The sequence below is a fragment of the Pteronotus mesoamericanus genome, unplaced genomic scaffold (assembly GCF_021234165.1).
Source record: "Pteronotus mesoamericanus isolate MK-2021 breed Mesoamerican mustached bat unplaced genomic scaffold, CSHL_Meso_final contig_73, whole genome shotgun sequence".
In the NCBI taxonomy this organism is placed as follows: Eukaryota; Metazoa; Chordata; class Mammalia; order Chiroptera; family Mormoopidae; genus Pteronotus; species Pteronotus mesoamericanus.
This window is the reverse complement of record NW_026555245.1, coordinates 10,287,787-10,312,090: the sequence shown is the minus strand read 5'-3', so window position 1 is coordinate 10,312,090 and position 24,304 is coordinate 10,287,787. Positions and strand designations below refer to the sequence as shown.

The 24,304-nt window shown below is 42.6% G+C and overlaps 1 protein-coding gene across 1 annotated transcript in view; it reads right to left on the bottom strand.

Annotated features, from left to right (window-relative positions):
• Window positions 1-24,304, bottom strand: part of PRUNE2 (prune homolog 2 with BCH domain) — a 243,896-nt gene that overhangs the window by 63,219 nt on the left and 156,373 nt on the right. Inside the window, exons 8-9 of the mRNA XM_054583007.1 lie at window positions 16,363-22,939; window positions 14,981-15,746 (exon numbers count right to left, since the gene is read on the bottom strand). Coding sequence (XP_054438982.1) covers window positions 14,981-15,746; window positions 16,363-22,939 — 7,343 coding nt within the window. The remainder of the gene's footprint in view (window positions 1-14,980; window positions 15,747-16,362; window positions 22,940-24,304) is intronic.

Sequence of the window (24,304 nt, the reverse complement as noted above, 5' to 3'; positions counted from 1 at the left end):
TCAAACAAAGTGCAAGAAATTCCAGGCTAGATAAGAAGGGGAAAAAAGCTTTTTTTTTTTTTTTCCTTCCTGTAGGTGAACTCCAACTTTCCCTCTGTAACCAGTATTAAGTATCTGAAACTATGTGCAAACTCCAAACACTGTTTTCTAGCTAGAAAGAAAATATGAAATCTAGAGATCAAAGAAGTTTTAGAATCCTTTAATAAGAGCTACATTCTCCCCCCAACTACAAAGCCATTCAAGGATGAAAACCAAATAGAATGAAAATGAAAATTCATTGGGGCGAAAGGAGAGCCTTAACTATTAGAAAAAAGCTAATTTGACTTTTTGTTAATAGGGAGAGCAATCTGGCTTGCTATCCTTAAGCACCTGTGAAGCTTTAGATCTTATTTAGGACACAAAGGGTAATTTTGCATTACAAAGCTAACTCTCTGGGGGATGTTTAGGTGTTGCTAACTCTGAATGACAACAGCCTCCTCTAGTTTTTTATTTGCCTTTGAGTTGCAGTGCAAGGTTGAAGCCATTTTTAAAAGATCTTTCACTATCCTAAATATGTGTAATTTACTAATAGAGACATTTCCATAAAGGCAGTGTTTTTCTCCTAGATAAGAAGTCTCTGTTATCAATTAAGAGAAATTTTCTGGGGCATTTTTTTAATCACCAGGACTTTTAATCTAATGATTCTTAAAATCTGTGAATATTATCAATTATGATTTTAAGGAAACTTTCATCAAAAGAACACTTTGAAAGGACTCATTTGCGGCAGCTTCCAGTTTTCTCCGGAGGCAGGAGGTGGTAAGGAGAGCAGGGTTCAGGGTGGCCATCAGGCTGGAATGAGTCGGGAAGCTGTGCTTGAAGCACATTTTATGTAAGATCGACACCATATCAAGAGTTCATAGGAAAGAAGGGCAGTTTATGGAGCTTATGTTTCCTTCACCTTAAATCACCATGACCAGTACTCTGACCTTAGGCAGAATCAGACTTTAAATCTTTCCTTTTAAGTGGAGTCTAGTTTTGTTTTGTTTTTGTTTGTTTCCGCAGAAGAATTTAACAACCTAGGCATTTCTTATTTGAAATTGATCAGATAGTAATTTTTTTTAGTTCCTCAGCTATCTTTAGTTCCTCAGGGAAATACTGATATTTTATAGGTAGTGTATCCTGCCCATTGATTTTGAAAAGGCAATAGAGCAATGTAAATCCATTTCTGAGGATGACCTATTTTGCAGTTTAGAACTTAGGTAAGCTTTAAAGGCTATAAGACTCGTTAGGAGAAGAGAGGTGTACGTTACTATCTTCAATAACTATTAGCAATAATATAAAAAATAAAAATGCCACTATACTAGGGTCGCTCAGCTTCTCAAGTAAATCCAAATAGACAGTGTAATACCCATTAGGCAAAAGTCTTAAACTGTTTCCAAACTGTCACTGCCTTTGATTTTTCTATCTCCATTTTCATCATAGACATAAAGGAATTAAAAATGCTGATAGCTGTGCAGGTCTGTGTTTAATTACCTGACCGCTGAGGGAGGGGCAGGGAATAGCATTACGGACCGCAGGCCTCGCCAGTTTGAGTTGCTATGGAATGAAAAGCAGCCGCCAGCTGTCACTCGTGAGGGGCCGGGCAGAGCTCCGCATCCTCTCATCCCCCTCTTTTCTCCCCCTCCAACTTCCCCGCAGCAACAGACCAGGCGCGAGAACAACACTCTCCATCGCAATCTGTCCTCCCCACACCCATCCCCCGAAAGCCGCTTCCGGACCCACCTACCTTCTGAGGATGCGAGGAGGCTGGCTACCCGGAGGCTGAGAAGGATGCTCTGTTACAGCTGCTCAGCATCTCCTTTCTGGAGCAGTTAACTGGAAATACAGATTCGCCTCCATTTTCTGGTCACATGATCCCTGGCACATCTAAATAAGGATGATCACCTGCCTCCAGATCGCGCACTGCGCCGGCCCCCCGCCACTGCTTGGACTGGGGGACAGAGCTGGGGCTGTGCGGAGTTTCCTTTGGGAATGCAAAACACTCTTTCACCCAGGTTGTGGAGTCAGAGATGCACCTTGATTTTTGTATCTGCTCAGAAATACCGCTGCCACTCCTGTTATTGAGATTGGATGGGAATGAGCTCAGGGCACAGGTTGGAAGGAATTTAGTTCCCCGGAAACCTATTTTTTTTTTAATTTAAAACTCCTGTAACTTCACAGTGCACCCAGTAAGAAGGTAGTGCAATTATTTTCATTTCCTGGACTATGAACAACAGTGGACTATATGAAAGCATAGTGGGGCGCATAAAGACGTGCAACTAGAAGTTCTAGAGAAAGTTAGCATGTTTGCCCAAGATCCACACAGTCAGTTTCATCTACTAAGAGACAAGGCATGCAGCCATTAAGCATGTGAACCCTGGAGTCAGAAGTGGGAGTCATGAACCTGACTTCCACTCCTTATTAGGAAGTTTGGACCAGCTACTAAACTGCCTGGTGCCTAGGACTACTGACTCACAAATAGTAACAATATTTATGTTACTTTAAAATAAGATAATCTAGGTAGAGATCTTAGAGAGGCCGGGTTAAAATAAATCTACAGTAAATGCTAGTTACTAATACTACCATTAATTCTAAAAACAGAAATATTTGATGTAGTTAAAGCAAAGGAAGTATGATCGAAAAGCTTGCATAATGGAAAGGCATGGATTCATTTGTCTGATATTCAAAGAAAAAAATGTATTGTCAGAGAAACCAAGCAAAGACTTATAGTCATAATTAAGCAAAATGTCAATGCAAAGAGTAACTATGGACACCATCTTCAGAGCTGGGTTGTTAGAAATCCCGTGTTATGTGATCTTTTCCCTTTTTTTGGCGGGGTGGGTGGTGGGTTGGTTGGGAGCGGCTGGGATAGAGTAGGGGAATAGGGCAGCTTCAGGTAATCTCCAAGAGCTCTAACTCGAGTTAAGATGAGAACAGGAATTACTCCGTGGAGTATCCTGGCCACGGTACGTATTTAAGAAATGTTAGTTCCTTAAAATATTCTTATAGTTTAAGAAATATTAGTTCATATTTTGAAAATGAAGGGCATTTTGTGTCCTTCCCATGGCTGCTGGGGCAGCGAGAGGGTAGTGGGGAAGGGAGAGAGGAAGAAGAAAATTTTACATCTTTACTTAAATTAAAAGCTCACAAAATTCTTCAGAATTATGATCGGTTATGAGATCGTTTCTCATGTACCTTTCACCTCTGGGAAGGTGAGGGGTGGCACAAGCAGGAGGGCACGACTTTGCAGGGTCCCTGGCTGGCAGAGGTTCCGCGAAAGCCTGGTGTGTTTCCCAAATGTGAACCAAAACTCGTCGGGGGGAGAGCAGATGGCTTCAGGGCTGGCTGTTCTCTGGGTGCCCAGGGAGAAGGGTGGAAAACCCCCGTGTTGGTCTTTGTGAAACTCTGGCTTATTAGAAGGAGTCTCCTTTCTCAGAAAAAGGCAGCAGTTGGAGGCTGCAGAATGAAGAGGTAAGTGTGGGGAGAATGAACACTGTAACTAAATCTGTTCTAAATAATGTCTATTTTATTTCATTATTTTAAAATGTTTTGTTGTTCCAGTTATTGATGTATTCACTGGTTGCTTCTTTTGCATGTGCCCTGACTGAAGATGGAGCCTGCACCCTTGGTGAATCAGGACACTCTAACCAACTGAGGACCTGGCCACGGTCTACATAATAATAATGTCTATTTTAAAAGTCAACAGTTGATATGGAAAGTGCTTAAGTCTGTCATCAGGCCAGTCACAGATACCTTTACAACGTTTTAGTAATACTTCATTAAATGGGGGAAATGGGAGACATCTGCTGTCTTAAATGGTATTTCCTTTTGTTAAGCAGGATGACCTCAGATGCCAGGGCATGGCAGCCCTCAGAGTCAGCTCACCACGTAAGGACACGCATTGTTTCATTCATTACATGGAAGCAGTTATGATTATTTTGAAAAATAAGAATTACTGCTTCAATACAATAAGTAGCATCCTGATTATTACATAGACAAAAAAAAAAAAAAAAAAAAAAAAAAAGACATGGTAGAAGTCAGATTCTCCAGTGGAATTTTAGTTATTCTTTGAGAGCTTAATACTTGCAAATGATTATTAACAAATTGAGTTAAAAAATTAAAGCAAATAAGTCTTTGACGATTATATATTGTCAACTGCTACTTGAGTTGATGGTATCACAGATGACTAGGTAGGTAGAACATGTTTTCCTCTCTGGACAATCAAACTGGTTTAGGCGACAGAGAATCAAGGAAGAAAAAGATTGAATAGTGGCACCTATTTTTCTTCAGGAGGCTGAGTGACGTGGATAATGGCACTCGGGGAAATCTGAAAGGCCATAAGGACCTTGGAGGGACTGTAATGAACAGGAGGATCACAAGAATCCTAAAAATAGGTAGCTATGGCCTCAAATTTCAAAGGAAAGGAAAAGATGAATTGTGCAACAGTAGAAAAGAAAGGTGTGCATTTCTGTTAGGAAATGAATGCCTGGGTGCCCCATAGTCGTATATTGAAGCCCTCCCTCCCACCCCCCATGTGATGGTATTAGGAGGGGGTTATGGAATTAGGGTTAAATGAGACCATGGGAGTGGGAGCACTTAGGAATGGAATTAGTGCCCTTATCAAAGAGACCCCAGAGAGTTCTCTTATTCTTTCTGCCCCGTGAGGATACAGAAAGAAGTCAGCAGTCTGCAGCTTGGACGAGGGTCCTCACTAGAACCCAGCCATGCTGGCATCCTGAGTTCAGACTTCCAGCCTCCAGACAGTTTATGGCAATTTTTTATAGCAGTCTGAACTGATGAAGATGCTTCCAAACTAAATCTTGCACATCTGCCTTGGAAAAAGAAGTAGCAAACACCAGAAATTATTAACAGCAAATTACGTTCGACAAACTTCACTTTCTTTTCCACTCATTCAGTCAGGCATGTTTATGGGGTGCCTATTATGTGGCAGGTGCTGTTCTAAGCACTAGAGGTACAGTGAGAAACTAGACAAACCAAACTTCCACTTTCTTGGAGAGTACATTCTCATAGGTGGAGACAGACACAGCAAAATCAATCAGACAATAAATAGAAGATCTTTCACTTAGAAAAAAAGGGCTAGGAAGAAAATAAAGCAGGGTGTTGGGATAGCACTTTGTTCTCAGTGTCAGCACTATTGACATTTAGGACTGGCTAATTCTCTGCTGGGGGGCGGGGTGGGGGCTCTCTTGTGCATTGTAGAATTTGTAGCAGCACCCGTGGCCTCTACCCATTAGATGACAGTAGGATCTACCCATGCTGTGACAACCAAAAATGTCTCCAGACATTGCCATATGTTCCCTGGGTGGGGAGGCAAAATTATCCCTGGTTGAGAATCACTGGGCTAGAATAACTTGGCGGTGCAATTGCTGCTACTCTAGATGAAACAGTTATAGAAGCTGGGGAGCCACGCGCAATGAGAATAAGCCAGCCACATCAACAGCTGGCACTACCTCACTAAATTGAAACGAATCTGGTGTGCAAGACCGAGGGCTGATGGAGAGAGTGGTCTTAGTGATCAGAAATGTAAGCAGTAACTAGGACACATAGGGCCTTATAGGATACAGTATTTTCGGATTATTCCAAAATTGGAAGCTTTTAAGAAGGCTGGTAGTGATAGGACAATATCTACATTCGAAATGGTCATTCAAGCCCATGAGTGGAGAATGGATTTAGGGCCAGGTTGGTAGGATGGAGACAGGAGTCTAGTGGCTGACCAGGGCAGGGCTACAATATAAGCTTGGATGGAAGGCGTGTTTGCTGCACTGATAGTTTACAGATAAGAAGCTGGGGCTCAGATAGGTAATTTCACTAAGCTGGGCTATTATAAAGTTGAGATGGCAGCTACCTCCAGTACGGTTAGGTGAAAGATCAAGGTCTGAAAAACAATTCTAGTTCCTGATTTACCTCTTGAACTAGAACTGGAAGCTAGCATGGCACTCCATGAACTCACAGTTAAATTATGGAGATCTTGGCAGAAATGAATAGTGATTGGTGCTCAGTGGCAAAAGCTGTGACCTTTGAGACAAGTAGAAAGGACGTGCCATATACTACCAAGAAGGAAGTCAGTATAGCAAAATTAACATCAGAAAAAATAATGAAATCAAAATTTAATAAAGTAGAAAATAAGGAAACAATAGGAAAAATCAATAAAACCAATCTAGTTGTTAGAAAAAGACTAATAAAATGAATGGCTCTCTGGAAAGATTGAACAAGAAAAAAAGAGGGAAGGTGCAAATAAATAATATTAGAAATCAAAAGCATATAAGTACAGATTAAAAATAAAAGAATATATGAACTCTATTCTAAAAATTTTGAAAACTTTGATGAAATAGACAGTTTTCTAGAAAAATATAAAATAGCAAAGTTGATGCAGAAAGAAGTAGAACACCTGAAGAGACAACCCAATAAGAAATCAAATTACTGGTAGAACATTCTATCCCCCTAAATAAGCAACAGGCACAGTTTTATAAATGAATGTTACCTAAACTTCCTGTGTTACATAACCCACCTGGATTCTATAAGTTATTCTAAAAACAGAAAAAAGAGGTAGGGCTCCCTAGTTAGCTTTATGATGCCAATATGACTGATTTGCAAACCAGACAAGAGTGTGTGATGAAGGAAAATCAAAGGCCAGGGTCAATTATGGAAATCTGACTGATTTCACATCGTAGAAATAACTAGATATCCACTACAGTTCCTAATATTCCCTCACTAAATGACTTTTTATCGCCCTTCAATTAATATTTGACTTTATGTCAAACTTAATGAGTATAAATGCTGTTTATGGCAGTGTGGGATATAAAGATGTAGAAGGCAAATCAAGTCTTGAGTGGCTTACATTTAGGTAGGTTAAGGAAAGAGTCTATAAATACAACATGAGGCAGAATGTGAGCAAGACCACAAAAGCGGAGCAAAGTAGAGGGAGATTCAGGGGAGGGAGAGAGTACTTCTGTTTGAAAAGAGTGGAGAATAGCTTAGAAAGGAAAAGACATTTGGTCTGGATCTTCAGTGAAAAGTAGAATTTCAATATGCAGGAAAATAAGGTGGGGAGCAAAGAATTAAAAGAGGTACTGGGATAAGAGCAAAGAGGAAAGAAATAAAATGAAGTGTCTTTGGGGGAACGATGAGAGTTCTATGAAAAGGATATATGCATTTATTTATACTTCCCCTTTAAGGAAATGTTAGTAGATACGTAAAAATCCACCACCATCACATGACTTAAAAATAGCTGAAAAAGTAAAAGAGTGATGGGACCACAACATGGCATTAGGACATAACTAATACGATAAAATACGTATTCTAGAATTCTTTACCCTTGGTACTGATGAGTGATAAATTTGGCTGTGAAGTGTAAGCTTCCAAGGAGCTGGCTCAAAAGAATAAACATGATCAATTACATATATATCATTGATTAAAGTAAGCCAGGTTCCTGAACTAATAGTTAAGATGGAAATTGGATTGGATTTGCTCACTGGAGCACAGATGCTCTGATTAGAAAACTGTGGTCTTAACACCACAGGCATAGAGATAAGTTTCGTTGGGTTGACCTAAGGTTTTCCATCAAGGTAAGCCAATGCTACACAAGGTAAAGATACAGGATAAAGAAAATGTATGGTGTTCTCTGCAACATGGTGCATGTATACAGTTCTCTGCTGACTTAGGCTTGATCCAGAGCAGATTCTGGAACATGTAAAGAAACATATGTATTACGTATTTTTTTACTCAGTCTTCCATAAATTTTTATTCTGAGTTAATCAACATTTTGAGATAGTTTATGGGAGTGAATTAAAATTTTTACTTCCTGGCCATTACTTAAAACAAACCTCGTATGTTGACAATTAAAAGAAGCCATGTCTCTTAGCCAACAGTTAAATGGAGGGAAGGTAGCATTCTAATTTCCTCTGTTGGTTCACCTTGAATTTCTACAGAGGGTGACCCAATCCTGGAGTAACTTTTTGACAGCGTTTGTCCTCAAAGAATTCTCAGGTAAATCCTGAAAACAGATCCTCCAAAATAGTTAACTAATCCTGTATGTTAATATATCTCAGTGCACTTTTCAGAAGCTGAGATTCCACCACTGTCCAATTACGCCAGCTGTGCTGAAAAACTTCCTTCCGGTCCTCCGGTCCACTCTCCTACTTACTCTACTTGCTCCTGCCCCAGGAGGCCCCCTCACCTGCTGAATTTCACTTGGTTTGGAGGTCTCCTTGCGGGAATCTGAGGGAGATAAAGGACAGGCACTCACCTGGCTTCCTCTTGTGGGAAAGCCTGGGGCTGACTGTCCCTCAGCAGGTCACTCCTCTCAGTGGGACCCTTTCAACCTGAAATTCCTGTTCTGGATTCCCGTAATGAACCCCTCCCCTCACTCCTGAGGCCTAAGGGTAAAAATAGCTGTTTTGTTACTATTCCTGGGTTGCTGTGCTATTCCTTGTGGGTTTCTCACACTTTGCCTCCATCTTTATAAATACTCCCTTATTTTATTTATTTATTTATTTATTTATTTATTTATTTATTTATTGTTATTCTATTACAGTTGTCCCAATCCCCAACCCCCACCCCAATGCCTGTGCTCTCCACTGCCCTGCAAATACTCCCTTTATTAAATATTTCTCAAATTATCCTTACTTGAATGTGTTATCTCTTTCCTACTGGGTTCCTGATATATGAATGCATCCTGTTTTTAAAAGCAATAACTTCTTGCCCTGGCCAGATGGCTCAGTTGATTGGAGGGTCATCCTGTACACCAAGATGTTGTAGGGTCGATTCCCGGTCAGGGCACATCCCTAGGTTGGGGTGCCTCTGGGAGGCAACTGATCAGGAGGCAACCCATCAATGTTTCTCTTACATCCTTGTTTCTCTCTCTCTCTCCCTTCCTCTTTCTCTCTAAAATCAATTAAAATATATCCTCAGATGAAAAATTTTTTAAAAGACGTAACTTTTTGTTTTCCTAAAATGTTATAAATATTCATGAAGGTATTTTTTTCTGACATTAGTTTTGACATTCCGCTATTCCAGCCAGAGAAGTACCTTGGATTTTTTCCTTCAAACTGGAAGCCAACACAACAGAAACGGGCTCCTTTGCGGGTGTTCCTTCCACAGGACAGCTGACTTGCACCACCTCATCTTGGCACTCGTGGCTTTCTCTTCCTATAAAATCTCTCACCACAAAATACCACATCTATATATATTTGGAAAACTTAAATGCACATTGAAGGGCTTTGATTCTCTCACCTCCCTCTGGCCTCTGGCAACTAGGGTTGGCCCCACACTGCACAGACAGGGAGCAGCCCATAGACACGACAGTAGCTGTCACAGATTTGCTGTGGTGGAAAACATATTTTCAGGAGTGAAAAGAGCTCAGAAGGTCACATGACAGTGTAAACAGTAGAGGCAAGTTGGGAACTTGGGCTATTAAACTTGATGTGTCTTTTAATGGGACCAGGGGAGAATAGGAATAAATGCATCAACCTATAAAAGAAGTTAAAGAAAATGATTGTTTCGGGCTAGAAAGGAGAAGACTTACATTCAAGTCCCAGCTTTACTACTGTCTCATTTCTGGATGACATTCAACAGTTCACTTGAGTCAGTTTATGAAAGAGCGATAATAAAACTTGGCCTACTGCAAATGGCGATTGGGTGGACCAAAGACAATAATGTATTTGTCTATCTGGAAGCACTAATTGGAAGTTTGAGTAGGGCTGGCCAGCAGTGCAGAGGTGGCAGCGATGAAGGTGGGATGGGGGAGAGACACCCCCAAAATTTTATTTTATTTTTTAGAAAGGAGACTATGGCCTGAATTAAAGAGCAAGTTTAAAGACTTGTAATCATAACTATCACCACCAACTCACCAAACACACCAAACGATTAAATACAATTACCAAAATAAATGAACACAGAATCAGTGTCAAGTTTGTTCTCCAAGGTTTAGTTCAGGGCAAAGCCAAAACACAGTGAATAAACAAGGGAACACTGTACTTTATGGAGTATCAACTTACCTTGGAGAAAGGGCGAATGTTTAGAACTGGGATAGAGCCCATCCAAACAGCAGGACCTAGACACGGGGTAGAATGTGCTCAAAGAGCCTGATTCTTCTCTGAGTGCCCAAACATATCACCACTCAACACTAAGAGAAAGAGTGAATGGATTATTTCTTTACCTATTTTTCATTTTCAATATTCACATGGGTATAAGACCCAATGTACTCACTTCTCAACCATAAGTCATGGAGAGAAAAAGCCTGATTTCAGAAGGACTTAATGAAAAACATGAAGAGGTCTAATGGGGTTACAGGGAAGAATATGAATCGTTTTCCATAGTGTTGTCACATAGAGGTAAAGTTCGAAGTTTACTAATCTAAAAAGAAATGATGCACAGAAATCACCATAAGAAGCAGGTCATGTGAAATATGAAACGGATGATGTGTAAAGGTCATTTTTATTTTAGGGAGTACCAATTAACTCTCCTCTCAGAGCTAGGAGACAAGATAGAGCTCCACTAATATAAGGGCCAGGTTACTTCCAAGAACTCTGTTTCGAAGTACACATGACAACAGCAACCCCTCAATTCTTCTCCCCCTCTCCCTCACTCTCCTTCCCACCACCCACTGCTGTACATATCTACAAAAGATTGGACAAGTTTTGTCAACTTTCTTAGTCCTCTTGGAAATTATTTCCTTTACTCACCCTGCATAGCTCTTTCCTTACCCCACACCTATAGAAAGCCAATGTGTTTGTTTATCGGTTGCCCCATTTTTATATAATTCAGGTGGTGAGTTTACGAATGTAATGGTTTCATGCTCGCTTAGCATGTAGTTCAGGCTTTTGAATATAACCTATGATGATTAATGTTACGTGTCATCTTGGCTAGGCTATGGTGCCCTGTTTATTAGTCAAACACCAGTCTAAATGTTGCTATGACACTATTTTTTAGATGTGATTAATATTGAAACCATCACACTTTGGGTAGGCAGTTACCCTCCCAACTGTGTGTGGGCCTCATCTACTCAGTCAAAGGCCTTAAGAGAAAAGTCTGAAGGTTCCCTATAAAGAAGGAACTCTCCTCAAATCTGCAACACAGAGACTCCACTGCCCTGCAGAATTTGAACTCAAGGTTGTAATATGTTGTCATAACTCTTGCCTTAGTTTCTAGCTCATGGCCTTCCCTACAGATTTTAGACTTGCCAGTCCCTAAAATTCTGTGAGCCAATTCCAATTCCTTAAAACAATTTATATATGTGTATATATATATATATATATATATATATATATACACACACACATATACATACACACACACACACACATCATGGATATTATATATATATAATCATGGAGATATATATATAATCATTATATATATATATATAATCATGGATACACACACACACACACACACACACACACATACACATGATCTTCTATTGCTCCTATTGGCTCTGTTTCTCTAGAGAACCCTGACAAATATATAATCAAATTATCCTTCCTTCATGTGGCATCCTTGCAACCATGCCTTCTTTAAAATAAACATATAAGTGCTTCTTCATTTTCAGAAACGTTTGTGTGCTGCTGATTACTCTGCAGATGTTCTTTGTGACCACAGAGGGGAGATCAGGCCCATCCATCACGGTCTCAGGAATTAGTGTGCGAGCCTCAGCTGGTGGGTCTACAGCTGGAGGGTGACCGAGGTGTTGGCAGAACCTCTGGGGAGACTGATCCTAGGGAGCTAAAACACAGTGCTGAACATCCTAAGGGAGAGAGTGTGTCTCTTACCACTTACAACAAGTTTGGTGAAAAGAGTCAGTAGGTGGAGGGCGAGGAGCAAAAACATCTAACACTTCCTCAGGTTTTGAAAATAGGATTTACTGCTCTCAAGATGGTGTGAATGCTGAGAGGGGCCACACTTGGGTGAGAGAAGGGCAAGAAGCCAATCTGTAGCTACAGTGTCATATTGCATATATTAGCAACCTACTTCTATTTTTGAAGATCAGGTTTTAATTTTTTTTTTTCAGGACAGACTTCATTTTGGGTATTCTGTCCTATGATGAGATTATCTGTTAGAATATGTTTCCAGGTTTTTGGCTAGCAAAATATGGCTATCTTATCATGTTATTTCTGTGATTCCTTTCCTGTCTGCATGATTTCCGTCATTTTCTTCTTCCCAGTTAACTTGACTAGCCTCTCACCCCTTCTGTGTCTTTCTACATTATGACTTTCATTTAATGTTCATCTTGAATTGCACCCTGTGGGGCACAGTAGGATTTTCATGGGTCTTAGACACTTTTGCCTTCATGGGCTCCGTCTTTCATTAAAAATTATATATATATATATATATATATATATATATATATATATATATATATATAAAATTTATTTTACATCCTTGTTGGCAGAAATAAATATAATCCATAAGGGAGTATCCAGTAATCATTTTTTTCTTTTTGATTTTAAAAGAAATTCAAAGCTTCTCATGGGCCCTTAAAATATAATGGGCCCTGGACACTCTGCCTTCTGATCCTGCTGGATAGTAAGCTGTCTGGGTTCTTCTGTAAAACACTGTACACAGATGCCTCTCCTCTTACTTACTAGCATTAACATACACTCTGGATACAGAGAGACTCAAACTCAAGCTCCAGCTTCTTCACTTTCTAACTATAAACCAGAGCAAGTGATTCAGCCTTTCTGAATATCATTTTCCTCCTTTGTATAATTCTTACCTCATACAGTTGCCACAGTAATGCGAGATCATGCGTACACAGTGCTTAGTACCTGGTCCATGGCAAATGCTTATAATTGGTAGCTATTTCTATCTAAACTGACGTTGGTCATTGACTATCTTCAAGTATTACACTATTGTCTACCTTTTTACTTATGTTTAACTCCCTTATTAAACTGTCAACTCCTAGAGGGTTGGGAATAAGTTTTAGACCAGTGATCCTCAAACTTGAGCATGTATCAGAATCACCTGAAGGAAGTGTTGAAACGCGGATGGCTAGACCCCATCCTGAGTTCTTGATTCAGAGCCCCGGTATGGGGCTGGTCATTTCCATTTGTAACTAATACCCAGGTGAGGCTGAGGCCGCTGGTTTTTGGACCCCAACTAGAGAGTCACTGCTTTAAACAGCTCTGCCTCCTCCAAAATCTAATACAGAGGGAAGCTTTCAAGTACTAATATTTTGATACTAGTAGTGATACTAGTAATAATCCTAGTATTTTAATAAAACAAATATTTCCGAGTAAATTATTTATGCAACAGGTAATAAAAATGCCAGCAGAAAAATCTGCCCCCTTTCCCAACTGTGAGAAAGAATCCCTCACTGCTGCAGGGGTTGAGCAAAAAGGGATGAGCAAAGAAATCTTATTGAAAGAAAAGGGGCAAGTGGCACAGTTGAATACTATCATCTGTTTGATTTCAGGGGCATGTGCAAAATGCAGACAAGAAGCCAAACAATAGCTCCGCCAACTCCAGGCTTCCTGAGTTGTTAGCACAATCTATAACAATGCCAGCACGGCTGCTGGGGTCCATCTGCTGCTCTACTGCTGATAACGGATCTGGGGTCTCTGGAAGGGAATAGCTTGACAGGAAGAAGAAAAGATTAGACCAACTGAAAATGGCTGGATTTATGAAGCTGCACTTGACTATGGCACAGCTTTTAACTCTTTATGGAACTTTACTAACCCTCAACATACCCCTGCTTTTCTTTGGGTTCTCTGTTCTCTTCCTGGAGAAATGTAGTTTGTGAGTACCAGAGCTCTTCTGGATACCTTGTATTTATACACAAATTAACTTTGCATGCTGATGGAAGGCTTGAGATCCTTCAGCCCCACCCACCGGTTTTACAGATTAGGAAATTTAAGCCTAGTTATCCTAAAATATATAACTAATATGACAGTCAGGCTGAAGTCCAGATTTCTTGACCCATAGTGAGTACTGATGCTTATAGTCCTTTATTCTCCCAAAATGGGTAGAAAAAAATATATCTTTTCTCTACTTCATTGTAGAGAAATTGATAGAGAAATCATATTTCCCCCTTTTCTTAAGATACTTTTCACAATTTGCCCTTTTATCTCTGAAAGCAGGAGGGCAAATGAAGAGAAACATGAATAACTCCAGTGTCAGCAGGGCCTAGAGGCTTGGGGACAGGGATGACATCCTCTTCCCTGCTATACATCCACTGGCTGCCCATCCACTGGCGTCCCAGCCACTCAGCACACAGCAGATTCTCAAAAACCACATGGTGAGTTAAGGAAGGAAGGGAGGGAGGGAGGGAGGGAGGAAGAATAAATGAATCACTGGTTTGATGGTTGTTTGCCAATTTTTCAGCCAATTAAGGAATGGTATTTCATACTAAGATTTTCATCCTGCTATGCAGTCTCCTTATTCCTACTGTAAGGTAGGTGCTTTTGTGTGTGTCTGAAGGGAAGTATAGGTTTTTGGGGGTAGAAAACGTTGAATCCCAGACCGTTCACTCTGGTTCCTGGATTCTAGGCAAGTCATAGAGTCTCCCTGAATCTTAAGTCTCCTTCCCCCATGGTATGTGTAAAATAAAGATAATAATATCTCCTACCTCAGGGTTGTTGTTAGGATTAAATTAGATAATGTTGCAAACTGCCTGGTGCTGTGAATTAATGTTAGTGCCCTCCCCATGTCAGTTCCAACTGCCTGTTTAAGAACAAAACTGGTGTTGAATAGGTGGAATCAAGGTAAATAATGGGAGGGTAGGTATAAGATCCTGGGTGAAAAGCAAAGGGGCTTTTTTTTGGCTGAAAATATATACAAATCATTATTATCATTATGGTTATCCACCAGCTATTTTTTCTGATGGTATGCTTTGCAATAAATATAAGCAAGGTAGTCATTCCTACTATTCCATAATCCTTCACTGTTTTGCAGGCTTCTAATGAAATAGTTTTCAGGAAAAGAGTAAATCCAACTTGTAGCTTACCCGTTTGGTCTTGGTTTCCTTGTTCTGGGGTCAAGAAACTCCGTCTCCTCCTCTATTTCCGTTTCAGGGATGGCGTTTTTCTGAGACAGCTGCGGTGAGAGCATTTCCCATTCATTGTCGTGGGTGACAGGCTGCAACGGCTGTGCATCTGGGCCCGCCCTGCCTCGGCCCTTGCTCTTCCGAGATTGGCTGCCATGACCAGAGGCTTCCTCTAGTGCTAAAGATTCTAGAGGCATTGTTTCTCCCAGCACTTGCATTTGGGAACCCTTGCCCAAGTTGTGATCAGAGGCTGGCTCCACAGCCTTGTCAGACCATTCAGGCCTTTTGTCTGTAGCTTCTGATGATAGGTGGCCAACCTCACTATGGCCCAAGACCATCCAACTCTGTTCTTGCCCAGGGCTTTCAAGAGGTGATCTCTCATCATCTTTGGAAGACATTCTCTCTGCAGAATGATCTTTTCTTTCATTTAAGGAGTCAGGCTGACAGGTGTCTGGGATGCTTGCTAACTGAGTTCCCGGCAGCCCCATTTGTTGGGAATCTATGTGCAACGCTTCCAATACAGATGTGCTTTCTCCTGCTTCACAGGCCTCTGGCTTTGGGGGTGAATTTTCTTCGTGGTTTACAAGTATGTAATCCATGTGCTGTGTACAACGGTCTTCATTCTTCTCTGTGTACATTTCTTCTCTGTATTCTGGTTGTATCTGTCCAGACACTTTGGTAGAAATTACTGTTTCTTCTTCAAACTCTAATATTCCCTTGCTGGCACCTGACAGTGGAAGATGAAGGTGAGAAGGGGAGAAAGAAGGCGTAATTAACACATTATGTGATTTGTGATCTTTGCAAATGATCCATCTAAAGAGAGATAATTTAAGATGTATCTGTTTAACAGATGGTAGCCAGAGAAGAGGGAGGTGAGGGGACTGGGTGAAAAATGTGAAGGGATTAAGAAGTAACGGTTATTTGTTACAGAATAGTCGCAGGAATGTAAAGTACAGCATACAGAATATAGTCGATAATACTGTAAAACCTGTGTATGGTGCCAGGTGGGTACTTGAAATATCAGGGAAACACTTTGTAAAGCCTATGATTGCCTAATCACTATTCTGTATACCTGAAACTAATACAAAATAATATTGAATGTAAACTGTAGTAAAAAGATATTTTATAGCAAAAAAAATCTGTTTATTCGTCTCCTGTACTCTCAAGAATAGGTATTATACAAACAGTAGGTATTATTGCTGTAATATAGGACTTGGCTAGGCATGCATTGCAAATGTAGTTAGTTGCTGTTTACCTACATTGGTAGGCAGAAGGTGTTTTGCAAATGGGTTAATTGAATGAAAGCAGCAGTTCCCAGTTTGGAAGAATGGGATGTTTCTTACCATTTGATGGTCCTATGTCTCCACCTGCTGGCGAATCTGAATGATCTGTTTCTACTTCCCAGTCAATGTTGGATGGCGACAACTCCACACTGGACTCACCTCTCACAGGCAATGAAAGTGACTCAGGGTCTTCATGAATATGTAGTACATCCAGCTGGTGTTCAGGCTGTCTGATCTGGGTCTCAGTGTGGTTTTCCTTGCTTATTTGATCAGGAAGAGCGGAAAGCAACATCTCTGCTGCTTCGCTCCCTAGAGACTCATCCCCTGCAGCCCCAGCTTCCTCTGTCAGTTCAACACCAAGAGTAGGTTCTGTGAGATAGGACAAGTCAAAGGGAGGCGTGTAAGGTGCCAGCGACTGCTTGAGGGCACCTTCTTCCAAGGGATGGTCACCACCATAGAGAAAGTGTTCAGGCTCTTTCATTAAATCTTCATCAATATTTTGGCCCATGACATCATATTCAAAATCACCCCATGAGGCTTCTGATGAACAGATATCTTGCTTTCCAACATCCCCATCCACTGGTGTATCAGGATTGCCTTCTGATAATGTCAGTTTACTCATGTCATCTATTGTTCCCGTGGATGTGTTGAGACCTGAGGCGTCACTGAAACTGCGTTCGAAGGCAGCTTCGCTTACATCCAGACAAGTGTCCGAGGCTAGAAGAACATTGGGAACCAAGGCAGGGTTCTCGGTGGTCAGAGGCTGCTCAAGGTCCAGCAAGGCTCCTGCATCTGTCTGACTTTCAGGAGAAAAGTCCTCTGAGATCCAAGAGCTGTCGCCATCCACAGCTGGCTCTTGGTGGCTTACAAAAATTCTGGTTCCCACCTTTTTAATCATTGGGATTGTTCTGTCAGTGGGTTCCAAAACTGGTGCCATATCTGGGTCAGCTCCTTTTTCTGATGCTTTTAAACCTGTGTTGATTTCACCCTTTATGTCGGGCTCACCCTTTATGGGAGAACCACTGTGAGAGGTGGCAGGCAGAGGTGAGCCATTTGTGTTTGCTTGGTCGCTGACTGGAGACAGTGGAATTGTGTTCTCAGAAAATGCTTCTGAACCATGTGGAACAAATTCCTGCCCAGGCTCGTGGCTGGGTTCTTCATCTAGCTGTGGCTCGGTGAGATATAATTCCCTGGCTTCCCCTTCGGGTCCCATCCTAGCGCTGATGTGCTGCTCAGTCTCCTGCTTGGCTTCATAATCATGACATATATCAGGGCTGTTGGAAGCCTGAGAATTGTTGTCTTGGTCACAGTGAGTCAGTATATCAGGATTCTCACCATCTGCTTTCAAACTGAAGGGCTGCTTAGCGTCTATCCACAAGTCAGGCGAAGCTGAGGCCAACTGCCCTCCCTCTTGAAAGTTTCCATGTAAGATATCTGGGGCAAAGGTGCTTTGGAGGCTCTCGTTGGGGCCAGCATCATCCCATTCGGCACCCGAATTCTTTATCAACTGGGTAGAAGAACTGACAGCAGGGAAATCTTCTGAGGCAATGCTTGAATTTGTCGTTTCACTGGGGTGTGATTTTTCTTCTTCCCACAAACTTGTTTCTTGACACTCAATAGTGGAGACATTAGATATAACACATCCATTTTCATCATTGTGAGTAAATGTTGGATCTGGCTGATCCCAGATGGATAGCACTGTATTTTGACACTGCTCTTGGGTAGGTGTTTCAGGATTGAGTTTGTCACCAGCAGAAGACATGAAGGTTTGCTCTCTGGGATCCTTATCTTTAATTTGGTCCAATATTACAAGCTGGCTAAGCTGATCAGCTTCTGGGTCTGGCTGCCTTGGTTGAATGTTCCAAAGTTGCTCGTGGGAGTTCTCCCCATTACTATTTAGAAAGGGTGACTGATGTTGGTCACTGAAAGGATTAGTACAACGTGCTTCAATGGATTCCATAGCATCCTGAATAGGTACTCCCCATGGACCCACGCTGTGGTAGCCTGAAGAATTCTTCTCTAACATACCATCTGGGTTAGATAATTCCCCTTCGAATGTACTCTCAATTGGTTTCCCCTGCTGTAGTGATTCATTCCACCACTCAGTGCTCTCAGCTGAGAAGCTAAACACTTCTGATTTAGAATAATTTTCATTCTTTGATTCAGTTTTGGGAGATGTTTGCCATATGATATTTCTTATCTTCCCTACTTCTGGAGATCTTGTCTCCTTATCTGCTGCTGTCACCTGTATTTCAGCCTCCTTTAGCGGTGAGAAATTCCAGTGATCAGGGCTGCTTTGTGGAGTGTCACAGAGTGGGTTTGATGTGTTCTCGTTCTCTGCTGGGCCCGAACTGCCTACGTAGGCAGATCCTTCCTCAGACTTGGGATCTGTCATGGTCAAGAACTTATTAGGTTCATCCAATGAGTCCCAAGCTCTGGGTTCACGCTGAGCAATGTGGTGAGTGGCCAAATGGCTCTCTTTCCCCCCTGACTCCTCATCACCCACGCTATCATCATCAGAACCTGGGCTCCTCGAAATGCGCGTGGCATCCTCTGGCTGCACAGCGTCAGCGATGTCCCATTCACTGTTCTCCTGACGGCTAACCCCTAGGTTTCTTTCCTGATAAGCACCTGAGTATTCAGAATATTTACCTATTTCAGGGCTAGATAAAGAGGAAAAGGAATCACCATCTACTGAGTCATCCCATATCTCTAAAAATTTAGGAACCTTGTGATCTAACCCATCCATTCTGTTTTTCTCCAGGTCCTTCCTCTCAGTAATTACTTCTTCTTCGCCATCAGTAGTAATTAGTCCAGATTCCTGGTGATTCTGTTTACTCCCATCATCCTGATTCTCCTCCTGACACCCAGTATTGGTTCCATGATCCCAAGAAAGCAGTGCAGCTGAAGAACCATTTAGGTCAGGACTTGGTGCACTTGAATGTGTACACTCACTAGAAATACTACTTCTGTCGCAATTTCCTGATGAACGGACTCCCAGAGGGCTGTTTTCAGCATTGTTGCCTTCAGGATTCTTAGTTATCTCGGAACTTGTGCAACTAACCTGCACATCACTATCTGTAGGGCCATCCCAAACGTCAAGGCGTTGAGGACATTCAGGAGGTGGCTCTTGGTTCACACTCTCTGGCTCCAGAACATTGCATTCTTCAGTTTTCTCAAGATCCATTTCAGGTAAAGATACATTTTTTGTTAAATTTGGCCTATCTGAAATTTCAGCAGTTTCACTGGAATTTCTGTGATCCATGAGGTGCTTTCCACAGGTTTCTTTTGCTTGCAGGTGATTTGTGGACACTTCTGCCTGCATGTCACAGGGGTCTGAGCAGTGGGACCCCTTCTCATGCTCTACAGCCTCCTGGGGGTCCTCAGTCTGAGGACCGGATGGGTCTGAGGGAGAGCTGATTTTGCCTGACTCATCACAGATTTCTTCATGTTCAGATGCAACTAGGGAAGAGCATTCCTGGCCATCTTGCCCTTGTCCAGAAGTCCCTGAGGCTCTATCCATCACTTCCTCCTCAGCAAGGGGCTCCCTATCAATGGCTCCGTAGGTTTCCTTCTCACTTTCATTTTGTCCATAGCTGGGACCTTTGCATGGATCTGAGTTAAGAAAATGCCCTGGATTCTCAGGCCTGGTTGCCAGCGACACTTCATCACTGGGCAGATTTCCCCGGCAGGTGTCTTCCTGGTCTGGATCAAATGCTCCTGACTCACTGACTCCAGAGGCTTCTAGCATATCTGGGATGTGACTGTCCTTAATTTTTTCAGATGAGCTGGGAGTTTCAGGAGTCAACCTGCTTTGTTCTGAATCTGTAACATATGATGGGGCTGGTAATATTAATGATGACATGTCATTATCTCTCATGACGGAACCCCAAATATTATTTGCGATCAGCTGTCCGCTTTTTTCATTCAGTACGTGATATTCGTTGGGAGCAGCATCGTCGCTGTGCTCATAGGAAACAGGGAGTCCCCAGTCTGCCTGGTTGGTTTCCTGATACTCCACGCCCCATGGTTCTAGCTGTCTCACTGAAAATCGGGTCTCGGGCTCAGCACTTTCAGCCATGTATACTTGTGCTTGACCTTCACCAGGGATCACCACACCCGCACTGCAATCATCCCAGTCCAAATCGTTATCTGAGATGGTCGCAGTGGACTGGGTGTCCTCCAGGATCACTCTGTTCCACAGCTCAAGATTGTCAGGGGCCGCGGGCCGGGAGTTGGTGCTGCTGTGCAGAAGTGTGAGTTGCCGGTTTGTTTCGTTGTACAGATGCATCATACTGGGGTCATCGTAACTGGAGTGGCTGCTTTCTCCAATGTCATCCTCCACGGAGATGTCCTTATCATCTGTGGGCTCTGTCTTGAAAAAATCTTTATCTGGGTTGAGAGTGGCATTTATTTCAGAACTATTATCTGCAGGAGGTGAAGCCCATATTTCTAGGTTCCCAGGACCTGAACTGATTCGATTTCTAGCTGGCTGAAGTGGTGGTTGAGGCGGGATTTCAGTCTCCTTGGTGATACAGTTAGCATCTTTTGACTCAAAATCTCCTTCTTTAGCAAATGGCTTGTTTTCAGTTTCTTTTTCATCTCCAGCAAATGTTGGTGATGTATAAGAATCAGAGGTAGAGTAGTTGGTATCTAAGGGGGAAGGCACTGAATCTTCCCCTATGTTGGATGCACTGTAGTCGGAACATTTATATAAGAAGGAATCTTCCCAAGGAGCTAGGGCATCTGATCCTCCTTTTTTGATACTCTCCTCAAAAAGGTCCCAGGAATCTACCTTTTCATATAGATTCCCTCTGATTTTTGGAGCCATGCCACCATCCTGATCTTCCTTTGCTGTCTTAGAATTATTCCATGCATGAGCCAGGTCAGACCTGGGATTTCCAGATATAAGGGGATTAGCCCTGGAGTCATGGTTCTTTTTGCCCCAGATTTCTGGAGCTGCTTCATTATTTGCCTCACTGGGTGAATTGTCCACTAAGTCCTCTGCAGGAAAAGAAAACCCACTTTTTGCCATGGCCCACTCCTTCGGGTCCCTCACAGACGGTGTCTCACCGCACGTTGGGTGCATATTCCAGGTATTTTTCAGAGCCTCAGTGTCATTCTCTGTACGAAATGCGCTCCAGGCCGGGAATGATGCTCCTGCAGCTGGTTCATGATCATCTATGGCATTTCCCCATGGCTCAGGCATCGATGTGGGAGAGCGATTGGAACTCCACAAAGCCGCGAAGTCTTCTATCAGATGGTTTGTTCCTTGGGGAGACACATCTGGCAAAGGCAGATTCTGACTCTCTTTCTCAGCAGGCAGGTTCTGACTCTGCAAACTTTCCTCATTCTGTTCTCGAATATTATTATTGCCCAGCCCAGGCTGACCAAATTCTGACTCCCAGGGCCCTGATCTTGAGAATTTGAGACTCTTTGGTTGAAATATAGAATCTGAGGCTCTCCTGTCGACTGGGCTTGGCTTACGATCTTTCCAGGATTCAGGGCTTTGGAAGACAGATTCCTGTTCACTGGGACTCCATGCATCTGCAGTAGTTTTAGAGTCAATTTCCAAACCACCCCACCAGCTGCTGCACCGTGCACGAGTCTGAGGTGGCCCTGTGTGACCTGTGTCAACTGTTTGTTGGGTCATGTCTTCGGAACACAGCAGACCTGGTTCTTCAGTAGATGGTGAGCTTTCTACAAAGCTGTTCATAGGTGTAGGTGGGACCCGATTTCCAATATTTTTGAGCCTTTCTGGAGAAAGAGATTCATCTGGCACAAGACTGGTCAGGCTCATGTTTCTTTTAGAGTTATCCCTGGGACTTTCTTGTCTCTGGACAAACTCCTCATCAAATTCTACAAGGTTATCTTTGCCAGCCTCTGACAAAAGCGAACTGGATGAATAATTGGACATGTCCACCCCTATCCCATGGAGCTCTTTAGGCTCCATAGGGAGATGTCCTTCCGACGAATCACTGTTGGGGAAGAAGTCATCTGCCGGGGAGTAGTCAGCAGAATGGGAAGATGGTTGGGACTGTCCAGAAGCCATGGGTGCTGCGTCAAAGTTGAAGAGGTCGAAATGTTCCCCGTGTTCTCTGGACCGTGCATGCTCCTCCACTACTGCCCCTTCAGGGATGGGACTATAGGAGTCAAACCCTGGGAGGAGGCTATGATGAGACCCAGCGCCTTCTCCCACTGGACTGTCATCACTGAGGAAAACTGAGCTCTCCTTGGATGAACGGCTGCTCCTAATGGTGGCCAACCCGCTATCTGGGCTAACAAGGTCTATGTTGGCATCCACCTGGGCCTGGTTAGAATCGTTGAGATCTGGGGGGTTTTCTATGAAATTCACAGGGTTGGGCTGTGGCTCGATGTCAGAGCCATACAACTCCATAATCCCAGACGATCCCTGGGAGAGGGGCGCGCTGCCTGCCACAGCTTCTGTGGAGGACGTCCGGCTGTTGGAGATCATCTCGGGACACCTCCTGTTGAGGACTTCCTTGACAAGGAGAACCACCTGGTCACAAGTCACTGAAGGGTTCTCCTGCTGGTACACCAGGATCTCATCACAGCCACATTCAAAGGGCTCCAGCTCTAGGCAAGGATTCTGACACTCTTCCAGTTCACAGCAGATCTGTCGGAGAGACACGGGTTTGTATGAGCACTCAGGTACTCTGCAATTTGTCTTTCTTAATTTTTCTTAATATAAAATTAATGTGTGTTTATCAGTCTTAAAAGAAGAGTTCAAATAATTGCAAACTGTGTGAGGTAAAACATGGAAAGTCCCACTTGATATACCACCACCTCTTTCTTTGATCCCATCAAATTGGCTTTTCACTGGACTCAAATCCAGGGGCTCAATTTTGCTGGCTCCTGAAAGTAACAGGTAAAGAGATCTAAAGCCATTTAAATCCTTGCCTCAGTGTAATACACACCACCTTCCAACAGGAGTGAAATGTGGGAAAAAATGCAAAATGTTTTCAAGTTTGAAAAAAAACAGAAATAATGCCAGTTGCTGACAAGGACTAATGGAAAAGCATTGGAATAAAGGAAAATGGGTCAGGAGAAAGGCTTTATTTAGTAGAAGGGAGCCAGGACCTGCTTTAACCTCTGATAGCCTCATAAGACAAAGGAGAAAATAGGAGAGAAAAAGCAGCTGTGGGAGGTGGGGCTTCCCAGCAGCACCCAGGCTCCAACTGTCCCCTCCTGCCCCGGGGAGCATCGGCACGGAGCCCAGAGCAATCGGAGCTGACTTGGGAGGCCAAGAAAATGCGTGGCAATCAGTGCAAGGCCAGAAATGGGCTGCAGCTCTATGATTTTTAGCTAATGTCGGGGATATTTTGCACACTGGGCTTTTGAAATGGCCTCACAGGATTAGTGAAGGTAACGATAGCAGCAACACCGACAATAACAACTACAGAGCTCACATAGATAATAATAATGAACAGTGCTAAAGGTTTCATGTGCACATTATCTCCTTTAACCTTCATAATTCTACAAGGTAGGAACAGTTTATCCCCATTTTGCCAATGAGTAAACAGAGACCCAGGAAGGTTAAATACCTTGACCTGCCACATGCAGCTAACAAGTGAAAGAACCACATTCTGAATTCAGGCAGTTGAGCTGCAGATGCTGACCCTTGACTAACATGAACAAAGAGGGATTCCTTTGGAGTCGTCTTGAGCCTGCATTGCTCAGGGTTCCAAAGAGCTTCCTTCTCTCTAGCGAAGGGTGGGGAGGGTTGGTAAGGAAAGGAGCGGCGGGTAGAGCCGGCTCAAGGGCTTCTAACCCCTTCATCTGCTATTCTACGTTGGTCTATTTTAAATGATCCATTTAAAGAATTGATTTGCAACTAAAAGTGATTTTGAAACCACTGTATTGAAGGTTTAGGAGACATAATTCCTGGCCATAGGAAACCAGTGGCCAAAGATAAAATTCAGCTTTGAAACCCAAGGCAGAGCAAAACATGGAAAAAGTCTCAGGCTGATGACAATGCACA